The 13,741-nt window shown below is 46.9% G+C and overlaps 1 protein-coding gene across 1 annotated transcript in view; it reads right to left on the bottom strand.

The window, feature by feature from the left end:
• Positions 1-362: 362 nt before the first annotated feature.
• Positions 363-13,741, bottom strand: part of DSCAM (DS cell adhesion molecule) — a 753,140-nt gene continuing 739,761 nt past the window's right edge. Inside the window, exon 34 of the mRNA XM_060098767.1 lies at positions 363-715. Coding sequence (XP_059954750.1) covers positions 363-715 — 353 coding nt within the window. The remainder of the gene's footprint in view (positions 716-13,741) is intronic.

Here is a 13,741-nt window from a genome sequence, read left to right as displayed (position 1 = left end):
TTTCTTTCTTGAATCTTGTGTGATAGAACTTCCAGTCAGAAGGTTGAATGAGTCCCCCATGCACATTGTAGAAAATCAGTAAAAATGCAATAGCCCGTGAAGATCATAAAACTGGACTTCTTTCCCAAAAAATCAGATGCCCAGGCAGATGGAGCTCACACTCAGACAGAAAAAAAGCAGGAGAGTCTTTGCACTGTCTGTGTTTTTTTTCAGTATTTTCTCTGTCTCTCTTTTTTTTTCTTTTTTTTAATATATTTTGGCAATTTTCTTTCATTATAAATATTGGAATTCTGTAAAAAAAAGGTAGCTTTGATTGAATTTTTTAAACCATATTTACAACCGCTGTCCAGTCATGCCGTTGGTTATACCAGGGTGTAGGACTTGGTGTAGGGGTTGCTGCCTTTCAAATGGCCCCGAGAGTCCAGCAGGGATTCCTGGGAGCTGCTCATCTTGGCTGCCTGTCCCAGCTCCACCCCCTCCCGCTGAGGTAATGTGGCCACGGCCCCCTGCTGCCACTGCTGTCCGTCCCTCGTGGAGGCCGTGGAGGAGGCAGCCTCCATGGGGATGGGCTCGAGGACCGGGGGGCGTTTCAGGGTCCGACTTTTCTGGGGCTCCAAGCATGCCTGCCCTAAACTCGGGTCCCTGCTGGCGCCTGGACCACTTCGATTCAACAAGAAGTCCATTCGAAGGTATGGAGGCAAGTGGATGAGGTCACCTGGAAGGAAACACAGAGGGTTAGGTGGGCTCTTCACTTGGTCAGCAGGTGCTGGCTGGCCCTGTGTCCACGTGATGGGCCACTCGGGGTATTATAGGTGGGGATGTCCCCACACCTGGGCACGTTTCCCGAGACCCCTGGTCAGAGCCCCTGCAAAGGCATTATCCTCAGGCCTCCTCCACCAGGCACAGGGAGAGCTGGCTTTCCTATGGCTTGTTCACTTAAGCTCTTAAATGTCATACTTTCACCAGAGAAATAGAGGTAAGAAGATCCTTGGAACCCCCACCATGGGAAACATCAGAGGCAACCATGCACGCAGGGTATAAACGGTGATGGGCTGAACCCTGGATGCAGTGGGCAGTGGTTGGGAGAGTGCAGGGCTTGAGGAGGGAGACAGGGATGCAGAGCAAAAAATGATGGAGTCTCAGCACTTCCACGGAACTGTGTGACCTTGGCCACCACTCAGTTACCAGTTTCTGTGATTGCTTTTGGTGGAATCCTTACCAGGCTTTGACTGCCTGCTAAACTGCTTCTGTCTCTTCTGTTTCGGTCAGTGCCATGTAGACAGAGAGGAACAGCTTAGACCGAGTATCAGGGTTTCTACTTCCTTCTCAGGATCACTCATTTGGCTTCTATGATGCCAGGGAAATGCACCCTCTTCAAGAGAACCCACTGCGGGGAGAGAGGTTAGTGGACAGAATCCAGCTGCCACCCCCGCCCCGACGCAGAGGCCACCTGTCCTCTGGGCTGCTCCCAGCACTGCCTGACACGGCAGGTTCCCCTGATGACAAACCCCACCTGATGTGGGATTTCTCAATGAGGGGTTTGCTCAGGGCTTCCCCATCGCCCGGCTGCAGTGTCCTCAGCAGTGCATTACAGCTGAGGGTCTTCCTGCCCACCCCTTCCTTCCCTTCCTCCTGTCACAGGATTCACACCTGTGTCTTGGTCTGTGGGCCCTCCTTGCCTGCTTCTGCTGTAATGGAGCAGGACCCTGTGGGGACTTTCTGGAACAGACACCAGCCATGTCCTCCACCTGCTTCTTGTTTGCAGAAAAACTTTAGCCTACTAAGCCCTCCCCAAGTTCCAAAGAATAAATTTAATCAGAGAAATAAGAAGATGCAGAAACAAAGGACAATAGTCAAGGAAGACAAAATAACAATAGTTTAGTCATTAAACAAAGTCAAGGATCTTTAGTTCTTCCTCAAGGGCTATAGAGGACATTCTGAGACAAATCCTTTGAGCTGTTCTGTAGATACTGAAACACCACCAGTTGGAAGGAGTTAACTGCATGCTGCTCACCAGCAGGAAATCCCAGACCAGTTGGAACCACAAGGTTGATGATGTTGACTCCCAGTTACCTTACCACCAACCAATCAGAAAAATGTCTGCAAGCTGATCATGACCCCCACAACCCTCTCCTCAGCACGTAGCCCCTTTTTATTTTCCCTATAAAATTTCTGAGCAAAGCCTGAGAATGGGGAGTTGGTTCTTTAGGACATGAGTCCACCTTCTCCCCAGGACTGCCAGCTTCCTCAAGAAAGCTGTCTCTCCTTTTACCCAACATCTGTTTCTCAGTGTTGGATTATTGAGAAATGAGTGGCTGAACCTGAGTTCAGTAATATTGCTCCCTCTTTTTATCTTTATTCTTTACAAGAATCCCCCCACCCCTCAACCCCACCACCAAATCCCTTGCATGTCTAATCTGTCTTGGCATCTGCTTCTTGGAAAACCTGAACTGGCACAGCTGCCATCACCATCAACTATGGCAATTTTTCTTTTGAAGTCCAACTGTGACCTCTAATTGTCACATTCTATGGTTTCTTCTTGGTCCTCAACCTACTTGTACCACCTGCAACATTTTGTGCTGTTGATCTTCTTGTTTTTGTTTTGAAACTCTCAGCTTCCACAGCATTTTGCTCTCCCAGAGCTCTTCCTACATCTCTGACTGTGACTTGTTACTCTCCTTTCCTGGACCCTGTCCTCCATCCACCCTCTAAGAGCACCCTGTGCTCAGCCCTCTCTTGGAGGCTCAGCACTTACCTCATCTCCTTATAGCTCACATCCATCTTTTCCATTTTGCTCTCTTTCCTGAGTTCTAGACTTGAATTTCAGATGCTTTGCTAGATATTTCCACATCAATGTCCATCACGAATTTTATTTTATATTTTGCATTTATTTATTTTTTTAACATCTTTATTGGAGTATAATTGCTTTACCATGTTGTATTAGTTTACGCTGTATAACAAAGTGAATCAGCTATGTGTATACATATATCCCAATATCCCCTCCCTCTTGCATCTCCCTCCCACCCTCCCTACCCCACCCCTCTAGGTGGTCACAAAGTGCCAAGCTGATCTCCCTGTGCTATGCGGTTGCTTCTCACTAGCTATCTATTTTACATTTGGTAGTGTATATATGTCAATGCCACTCTCTCACTTCATCCCAGCATACCCTTCCCCCCTCCCTGTGTCCTCAAGTTCATTCTCTATGTCTGCATCTTCATTCCTGTCCTGCCCCTAAATTTGTTAGAACCTTTTTATTATTATTATTATTATTTATATTCCATATATATGTGTTAGCATACAGTATTTGTTTTTCACTTTCTGACTTACTTCACTCTGTGAAGTACAGACTCTAGATCCATCCACCTCACTACAAATAACTCAGTTTCATTTCTTTTTATGGCTGAATAATATTCCATTGTATATATGTGCCACATCTTCTTTATCCATTCATCTGTCGATGGACACTTAGGTTGTTCCATGTTATGGCTATTGTAAATAGTGTTGCAGGGAACACTGTGGTACATGACTCTTTTTGAATTATGGTTTTCCCAGCAGTGGGATTGCTGGGTCATATGGTAGTTCTATTTTTAGTTTTTAAAGGAACCTCCATATTGTTCTCCATAGTGGCTGTATCTATTTAAATTCCCACAAAGAGTGCAAGAGGGTCCCCTTTTCTCCACACCCTCTCCAGTATTTATTGTTTGTAGATTTTTTGATGATGGCCATTCTGACTGGTGTAAGGTGATACCTCATTCAGACTATACTACAAAGCTACAGTAACCAAGACAGTATGGTACTGGCACAAAAACAGAAATATAGATCAATGGAACAGGATAGAAAGCCCAGAGATAAACCCACACACACATGGTTACCTTATCTTTGATAAAGGAGGCACGAATATGCAATGGAGAAAAGATATCCTCTTCAATAAATGGTGCTGGACAGCTACATGTAAAAGAATGAAATTAGAACACTCCCCAACACCATATACAAAAATAAACTCAAAATGGATTAAAGACCTAAGTGTAATGCCAGACACTATCAAACTCTTAGAGGAAAACATAGGCAGAACACTCTATGACATAAATCACAGCAAGATCCTTTTTGACCCACCTCCTAGAGAAATGGAAATAAAAACAAAAATAAACAAATGGGACCTAATGAAACTTAAAAGCCTTTGCACAGCAAAGGAAACCAAAAACAAGACGAAAAGACAACCCTCAGAATAGAAGAAAATATTTGCAAATTATGTAACTGACAAAGGATTAATCTCCAAAATATACAAGCATCTCATGTAGCTCAGTATCAAAAAACAAAGAACCAGATCCAAAAATGGGCAGAAGACCTAAATAGACATTTCTCCAGAGAAGAAATACAGATTGCCAACAAACACATGAAAGGATGCTCAGCATCACTATTCATTAGAGAAATGCACATCACGAATTTTAAAAGCCACAGTCTATAAACCCAGTTTACGAAGGCCAGCCCCTACTCCCAGACTCATCTCCAAATGCCACTTTCTCTTTCGTGCCCAATCTTTTTGTATGTCATCCTCATCTTCCTAGAAATTGATACTTGAAATCTCAGAGCCCTCATTGACACCTCCTTCTCCAGGTTAATTCTGCTTGCAAAATATCTCTTGACTCCCTTTTGTTCCCATCATTATGATCCTGGTTCAAGTCTTCAATACATCTTGTGGGTCCCCTAAATGCATGAACACAATTAGAGCCCAGTCACTAGATGCACTTTGCAAACTACACCGCCCAGGTTTGAGATGGACTGAAGCCTAGATCTGACCTTCCAGCAGTTTTGGAATAGACATTGTTCACTGTGTATCCTAGTGCTTCCAACTTTTCTCACTTCGAGATGCATGCAGACAAGGGGTATTTGTGCAACACCCTGGGATGAATGCAGTGGGCTCTTCCTGGCCACGTTGGGGACTGAGAGGCTGGCCATCTTGGCTCACCTCTAAGTCCCTCATGGCAGATCTGGTGACAGCTCTGATTAGAAAACGGGCTGGGGGTGTGCAGTCCTGGAGCCGAGAGACCAGGTAAGAGGATGTGCAGGTGAGGGAGCCATGGTGATGGGAATTGAAAGGGAATGAAACTGTGAGTTATGGAATAAGCCCAAGGAGATGGCTCCAGAACTGATGGCAGGTGGGGCAGGTGGGAAGGAGGGGTCATTGATGACTCCCTTCCAGGTTTCAAGCTCAGGAAACTGGGTGGACAGCAGGATTATTCATTCATTGCACAGAACTGCCTAGGAGAAAAATCATATTTTGGTGGGAAAATATCATGGGTTTGGTTTCAGACATGCTGAGTTTGACGTGGTTGGGGACACCCCAGAGGAGATCGTTAGTGAGCATTTTATTCTTAATAACATATCTAAGGCATAACTCATTCCTTAACTTTCTGAATCTAAAATAACTGGCAATTCTTGTTTCTTTTGCTTCAAAATATTCCCTGCTTTCCTTATTGTTGATCATGTTTTCCTCAGCCAGCCCCTTGGCAGGATCTTGGAACCTCCTGTGCCAGGCAGGGCTGCCATTAGCTGGTTGTTGTGCTAACAAAGCAGTGAAGCTGTGTGCAATTAGACAGTGACTTTTAGACCCCAGAACCTTCAAAATTCAAGTTTACTCACAGAAAGAGAATAACCATTTAAAGAGAAGGGAGAGACTACTCAATGGTATAGGAGAACTAGAAACAAAAGGAAGACAGGCTGAAAAATTACTGGAAAATGCATTTTGCACAGTTTAAATGAGCATAAGAATTTTCAAAAGGCTTTGACTTTTCTTAAGAGTCCCCCCAACCCCCCAATAAGAGAAGTGATGACCTTATTTTGGGGAGATTTACCATGTTGATTTCTGAGACCTTACATTACATTGTCATGTTGCTTGGTATTTATGATGCAAGAATCCACTTAGCATTTTCCCACTGGCTTTCTCAGGATGTCTTTATCTCGAGAAGTGATGGTCACTAATTACATGTTTTCATTAATATTTTTTAGCCTGTGTTCCACTAAAATACCTTGGTTTTGGCTCACTGAAATCAAAGGTACTTTGATTCAACATTGGCTTCATACAATGAACTGGATCAAAGGAAAGCCCAATAATAAATTCCTTGATGATAAATTGGCCACGACACTCTTAGAGAAAGAAATGATGTAATTTCGCATTCTTGTGAAATGAGTTTTGTAACTTGATGTATCTGGACTTTAGATTAGAAAAAATGGTGGTATGAAGTTTACCATTATAGATTCTAATGTTGAAGGTATATATTGCTATGTGTATTAGCTTTAGTCCCGAAAAATAAAAGTATTTAATTAAAAAAAAATGAAACCTTATGTCCCTAATGCCTTTTATGATGGTATTGAAAATTCTTCATCTTCCTTTCTGGTAGTGGATGTATTCTTTAACCTTCTCTATTGGGGGTTAAGTTATTTGCAAACAAATATCATGAAAGCATTAACAGAGCTGTGATTAAAAACAAAAACTGGAACACTTATTTTGTAGCATGAAGAATTTTTTTTTTTTGCATGTGAATCAACACACCCTAATGGACCAATTTTGAAATTTGTGGATTTTTATATATCCAATATCCTAAACATGATTATCTGTCTTTATTCCAAGAGTCCAGATTAATTGGACTAACTGGCTCTTTTATTTTTTTACATAACTAATATTATCTTTTTTTTTTTTTTTTTTTTTTTTTGCGGTACGCGGGCCTCTCACTGTCGTGGCCTCCCCCGTTGCGGAGCACAGGCTCCGGACGCGCAGGCTCAGCGGCCATGGCTCACGGGCCCAGCCGCTCCACGGCATATGGGATCCTCCCAGACCGGGGCACGAACCCGTGTCCCCTGCATCGGCAGGCGGACTCTTAACCACTTGCGCCACCAGGGAGGCCCACTAATATTATCTTAAAAATCATATTGTTCAAGTACTTGAGAAAATGTGGAAGGCATGAGTGCCTTATGCTCTTTCTGACACCCAACTAAATCTTGAGTGCTTGGCATATTTGTAATTCTTTGTCACAGATTCACGAATGACTCTCCATTCCAGCAACCCCCCTTTGAACAAACAGGGCTTCTTAAACTCCTAAAAAGCAATACCATCTTGGTGCCAGCTGGACTGCGGGATGCTCAGGTTTCAGATTGGATGGAACGAATGTGTCTGAAATCAAAAGACAAACCCATGATACCTGCCCCCTGCCTGCAGGGCTTACCACTTTAGATGTAGTGATCAAGGTAGCAGGAAAAGACTGGTGAGAACTGGAAATCCTTAATAATGAAACCAGCTCAGCACCACATCCTTATATACAAGGGCTTCTGTGTTTGCTTATTGCAGGCCTGCTAAGCATTTCTGAATAGTCAGTATCTCCAAGAGATCCAGTTTTTCAGGCAAAGCTTGATTAAGTTGTGTGATGCTCTAATTAGCTCCTTTTGACAGTGTGTGTTTTCTGATTAGCACCCCAAGTAGCCCTTTCTACTGTGTAAATGCCGTAAATTGAGCTCTCTTAATAGTTCATGCGCTGACGCAGAAGAAAGCACCAGAGTGATCGGTGGGGAGCGCTATTTATTAAAGGTACTTTATGGCCATTAAAACCCCACCTCTTTTGTTAGTCCCAGTGCCAGTTAGGAAACTGGATTCTCTAAGCGTCTGTCTATTTTTATGTTCTGCAGATGTCTATACATGCCGAGACAACCATGCGCTTATGACTCCAGACAGAGAGAAATAAAATGGGAAACTGTCATGACAATCTAGACACCTACACACCTGCTTTCCTTAACCTCCCCGCCCTCCATCTGCCTGTTTCACATGGGAGAAACTAAACAACACTTCTAACGGTGGTGATTAAGAGTGGAAGTCTGGACGACATTGCCTGAATTTAATCCGACAGGTATAAGTCTGGGCTCAGTTTCCTTACTCATAAAATGGGAACAAGAGCAGAATCGACCACAGAGGGTTATAATGAGGATTTAATTAGATAATGCAGGGGAAAGGTTTACTGTCAGACATCTCCCTTTCAGAGGGTCTGAAGTTATGGGGCTGGAAATCTGACAGGGGAATGAATCGGGAACTCTTCTTTTACCCTAGGGTCTGTCTTTTATAGGTTGAGTAGTGTCCCCCCAAAAGATAGGTCCATACCCCAACCCTTGGAGTCTGTGAATGTGATCTGATTTGGAGAAGGGGTTTTTGTTGATGTCATTAAGTAAAGGACCCTGAGATGAGATCACCTGAATTTAAGGTGAGCCCTAAATCCAATGACATGTGTCCTCATTAAAAAAAAAAAAAAAAAAAAAAAAAGCAGAGGGAGATGTGAGACATAAAGAATGGAGACGGCCATGTGAAGATGAGGCAGATGTTGGAGTGATGGGGTCACGAGCCAGGGAACACTTGGAGCCACCAGAAGCTGGAAGAGATAAGGAAGGGACTCTTCTCTAGAATTCCTGGAGGGAGCACAACCTCACTGACACGTTGATCTTGGACTTCTGTACTCCCAGAAAAGAGAATATGTTTCTGTTGTTTTAAGCCACCTAGTTTGCGGTAATTTGGTATAGAGGTCACAGGACCCTGATACAGAGGTCCTTTCTTCCTGTCTGGGATAGGCTGGGGGCGTCACAGGAAACCTCTTTGAACATTTCTCCTGTGTGGAACAGTCTCTGCTCCCATCCACCAAGGAGAGGAGGGGTTTTCTCTTTAATGAGCAGTAACAGTGGCCAGCACGCTTGTGGTTTACGCTGTCCCCGCGCTGTGCCCTGAGCTCACAGTAGCCCCTCTGTGGGCTGTCCTATCAGCCATCTTTCCTTCTCTGCCAAGGCCAAGCCAGAGTCACTTCTTTCAGGTCCCCTGCTCCCTGGGGAAGTGGACAGCTGTCCAGCTGGCACCCAAAGACCCCCACAGGGCTGGGTTGGAGGTGCTTTTCCGGATTCCCCCCAGGAGGGAGCCGAAGCCTCCTGAGTGCATCTGTCTCCACGGGCCTTCTCGGTTCCCTGCTGCCCAGCCCTCCCCAGCCCACCCTCCCAGAACACTTGACCCCCGCCAGGCTCCGTGGAGCAACCCCCCCAGAACTGAATCCACCCCAGCCTCTGGAGTTTCCATTTGAAAGCAGCAGTGACCCAGGAGAAGTCGAAGGGTCTCCTTTGCTTTGAACTCCAGAGTCACCTGTGTCAGGTGCGCATGCCCTTGGCATCCTGGTGTGTAAACCCGCCACTGCCCCCAACCCGGGTGGAGCCTGGCCCGGCCTGGATGTGGATTCCAGGAACCTAGGGCCTCCAGAACTGACACCCTCAGTTATAACTTCCCCTCTTGCTTTCCTCCGGCTACCTCTCCACTTTCTCTCTCCCTCTTTCTAGTTTGGTTTCCTTTGTGCTGAAACTTTCACCCATGAAGTAAAAGGCATGGGGAGGGGGTAAAGCACAGACAGTGCAGGTGCGAGAGGGTCAGGAGACGGCTGAGTGCAGTGCAGGGGCCAGGGCACCAGTATCGAGTGAGTGAGTGTGTGTGTGTGTGTGTGTGTGTGTGTGCACCTGTGCATGTCTCTCTGTGTGTGTATGTGCATGTGTGATGGAAAGACAGAGATGGAGTGGAGGCACATAGGAGAAAAGCACAGAGTGTGGCAGGCGGCCCTGGGGCTCACCCTCTGAAAGCTGGGAGGGAAAGGACCTGGGGACCCCAGCGCTCCCTTCCTCACCTTCCTTCTGCCCTGCTCACCTGCCTGCCTGTACTTCCAGCCCTTCTAGCACCTTCCCAGACCCCTAAACCCTGTGAGCTACCTCCCCAAACCCAGAGGAACCCACGGGGGCTGAGTCCCGCCTGCGCCTTGCAGGCTCTCTCCACCCACTGGCTTTTGTGGGTTTTAATTGCATGTTTGTGCGTCATCAACGGTCACCCCACTGTGCTCTGTTCCCGAGGCCAAAGTCTATGTTGGCCCTTGTGTCAGAGACATGGAGGGACACCAAGGGGTGAAGGAGGCTGGTGGGGGAAGAAAGAGCTCCGAGAAACTGGGCTGAGGGACTGAGCTGCTGGGCCACCCTGGGGTCAGATGGTGCTGAGATGGAGGGGGTGGGGCAGGGGTGAGGTGGGAGGGAGGAGGGCTGGCGGGGAGACAGAGAAGCAGAGACAGAGAGAGACAAACAGAGAGATGGGGGAGAGAGAGACAGAGACAGAGAGGGAGACAGAGAAGCAGAGACAGAGAGAGACAAACAGAGAGATGGGGAGAGAGACAGAGACAGAGAGGGAGACAGAGAAGCAGAGAGAGAGAGACAAACAGAGAGATGGGGGAGAGAGACAGAGACAGAGAGGGAGACAGAGAGACAGAGACAGAGAGAGACAAACAGAGAGATGGGGGAGAGAGACAGAGACAGAGAGGGAGACAGAGACAGAGAGATGGGGGAAGAGAGAAAAAAGAGAGGAGAGAGAGAGACAGAGGGGGTCAGAGAATCACATACCCAGAGGGAAGCAGAGGGAAATCATGAAGACACAGGACCAAGAGAGATGAAAGTGAGAGACACAGAGCCACACAGAGAGAAAAGCCAAGGTCACTGAGTCACAGGATGACGGCTATGAGGACTGGGCAGCGAGCCCCGTGGGAAGGGATGTAGACTGTAGACGACGAGCTAGCCCTCTCTCCTCGCCTGGCCTCCACAGTCCACCCACCCCGGGCCTCGCACTCCCCGGGCATCCCCCCGACCCCGTCTCATCAGCCCGCAGCCCACAAACTGCACCCTTCACCCCCGGCCGCCAGAGGAGCCCAGGCGCTGCTCTGACTCGCTCCTTGAGGATGAGAGGCGATTTAGCCATTACTTCCATGTTATGCCTTATTATTTGACATAATGGGCCATTTCTCATCCTCCTGTCACTGCCCTCTGGGGACCTTTGGTGCCACTAATATCCCCGAAAGTTCACACCAAATAAGTCAGCATCCATTTCTCTCTCGACCCCTAACCACTTTGCTTACTGGTGCCATGAAAACTCCAGCTCTCCGGCCTTGAACTAGCATGGATTCCCCTGGCGATCCCACATCCATCAGAAGATACGAGCTCAGAGCTTGCCATCCTCCACCCAGGGGGCCTCTGAGCCCTGCTCTGCCCGACTATGGGAAAACTGCTGTGTTAAACCTGCCTCTTTTTAGCTGAAAACCAGAAGACACCCCCCTGACTTCCTATCAGGAAAGCAAAACTTCCTGAACCTTCTCAGTCTATTCAGACTCGCATGCAACATTTGAATGCATTTTAGCTTTGGAAGAAGAATGGCAAAATCAATACCGACTCCGAACAAGAACGGATCAATTCAGAAACTCTGTAATGGACATGCAGTCCGTGAATCTGGCTCAGACAATGGTTCCCGCCTCTGGCCACGTGCACCCTGGGGAAAGAAAGCCTACAGTCGAGAACAGCGGTTCTCAGCTGGGGGTGATTTTGCCCTCCAGGGGGCACGTGGCAACGTCCTGTGATGCCCAGGGCAGCCTCCACCACAGAGCATCAGCCAACCCCAGATGTTATGCGCCGCTGTTGTGAAATCCTAGCTTACATGGTCCAAGTTCCTAATTCCACGCGGATCCTGATTTCACTTTACTTTTACTTGAACAGCATCAGATTCAATCAGAATAGGGAATGGTACTCCTCTGCCTCTCCTAATCCACAAGGAATTACCTCCTCAGTTCTTTGTGGAGGAATGTAAGGGATGCATCCGATGGAACAGCAGTTAGATGGCCTGTGTCCGACCTGACCTGACTAGGGTGGTGGGCTCAGAGCAACGGGCAAGGTGTGAGTGAGAGCTGAGCCTTGTCTTGAAATCCTTCCTCTGCCTCAAGTAGTTCTGTGAGCCCTTTGAGCTTTAGCTCTTTCCTTTAGTCAAGGGAAACGGGCCTGATAATTTCTAATGAAAACCTGTAATCCTGAAAGAGTCTTTCTTATGCTCTGAACCATCTCACCTGGGAAAACTGGTTCAGCACCTGCGAACTTGGAGGTGCTTGGAATTTGGGGATGAATAAGGGACAAATGAATGCATTTTTGGGAGCCTGAAATTCCAAGGCGCATTGCAATATCCTTCTTCTCCCGGCTGGGCAATTTTTTATACTCAGCAAATGTGAGAAGACGTGCATGCTTTCACAAAAAAGTTGTGCAGGATGAAAGTGAAGCAGGGTCCCTGTGGGCTTCAGTCTCCTCTGGGGACACAAAAAAAGGAACTTTCATCGACTTCTAACAAGGTTTGATATCTGTGCTTGAATGGAGCTGGATATTGATGCAAAAGTAAGAAGCCAAGGATGCTTACCTAGACTTCTGGCAATTTCAATAAAAACTACACAGACTTGAAATGACACTATGGCATCAAAGAGCTAGGTACAAAGGGGAGCGTGTAGTCCACGCACACCCGAGGCCGACCAGATCTAACACTTTTCCAGTTTAATATGAATGTCACAGCAGTAATGAAAACTTGTAAATGAACCCTTCTTGGTAAATGAATCTTCACTCCCAAACGGCAACCAGGAAAAACTCTAAATAAGTAATGTGAGATGGTTATCAGAGGTCCGTGTCAGTGGATTCTATTACCATTCTTGGCTTGTACTTGGGAGGCTTCATGCATTTTTAAGGGCTCATCGCTATTGTGATCCTACTTGCTGGTGAACTTTAAAAACTATACTGAGGTATAAAGTGGGGCTTTGAATTTGTTGTGCTCGTGATTCTTCTGAAAGAGAGTAGTTCTGGATAAAAAGCAGGATTGGAAAATCTGCTCAGAAGGTAGGCGAGCTGGGAACATGTTGGGGCATTTGGAGCCCCCAGTGGGGAAGGGTCCATGAGGGTCACGTGACACCCTCAGGGACCCACACACTGAGGACCCCCAAGGAGGAGCCCTGGCTGGGGGCTTCAACCTGTTCAGCTGCGAGGTTAGCGGCCCCGTGTCAATAACCCTGCTCATCTTGACTCATCCCACAGAAGGACTCGTTCACCTGGAGCGAGATGATGCCAGGCAGAGGAAATCTATGTTGGTGGAAATTAGGAGGCCAGAGAGTTGGGGTGTGGAGAGCAGGGGGGTCATGACTGGTGGGGAAGGTGGGGCTGGCTTCTCAGAGCCTTGGGGGTCTTTACCCTGAAAGCAGTGGGAAGGCAAAGAAGGGATTTTAACATGAGGGTGTTGACTGAATCACTTCTGGCTTGTTGCTTCCTAGTCTGGGAATAGGATGCTTGAGACACTGGTTCCGTATCCACACAGGACCACACTGAGAGATGCTGGTCCTTGCTGTATATTTTTTACCCTTTGTGTATTTCCAGGACCTTCAGGTCGTTTCTGGCTTGTGGTGACATCTCACCAGGCTGTGTATGTGTGTGTGTGTTCGTGTGTGTGGGAGGGGGTGTCTGTCTTCCATAAGCTGGGTTTTGCCTTGTTTCTTGGGCCTCCTCAATGACCTGTCTTTGGGACAATTTGTCTGCTGTCTGTGACACTATGTGCTATTCTGATAAACAAGGAGACTGTGGGAATTGTTGGTTTAACATATTAACACTTTGATGTCTTCAGGTAATACCTGGCACGGTATTTTTACAGGGAAGATGCTCAGTAGAGATGGGTTGAATAAACAAGTGTATTACATTTGTGTTTTGACAGGGCCCTTCTGGAGATGCGGTGGACTTTCCTTCATGGTGGTGAGCCTCTCTGCTTGTCATCCACGCACTGGAATTCAGAGCTGCCTTCTGGTCACTCAGCAGGACACAGGTGGCCGTCCTGCCCCTCTGTCACAGGCCCAGG

This window comes from Mesoplodon densirostris, chromosome 5 (assembly GCF_025265405.1).
Source record: "Mesoplodon densirostris isolate mMesDen1 chromosome 5, mMesDen1 primary haplotype, whole genome shotgun sequence".
Classification (NCBI taxonomy): Eukaryota; Metazoa; Chordata; class Mammalia; order Artiodactyla; family Ziphiidae; genus Mesoplodon; species Mesoplodon densirostris.
The sequence above is the reverse complement of the archived record's forward strand: the minus strand, read 5'-3'. Positions and strand labels throughout refer to the sequence as shown.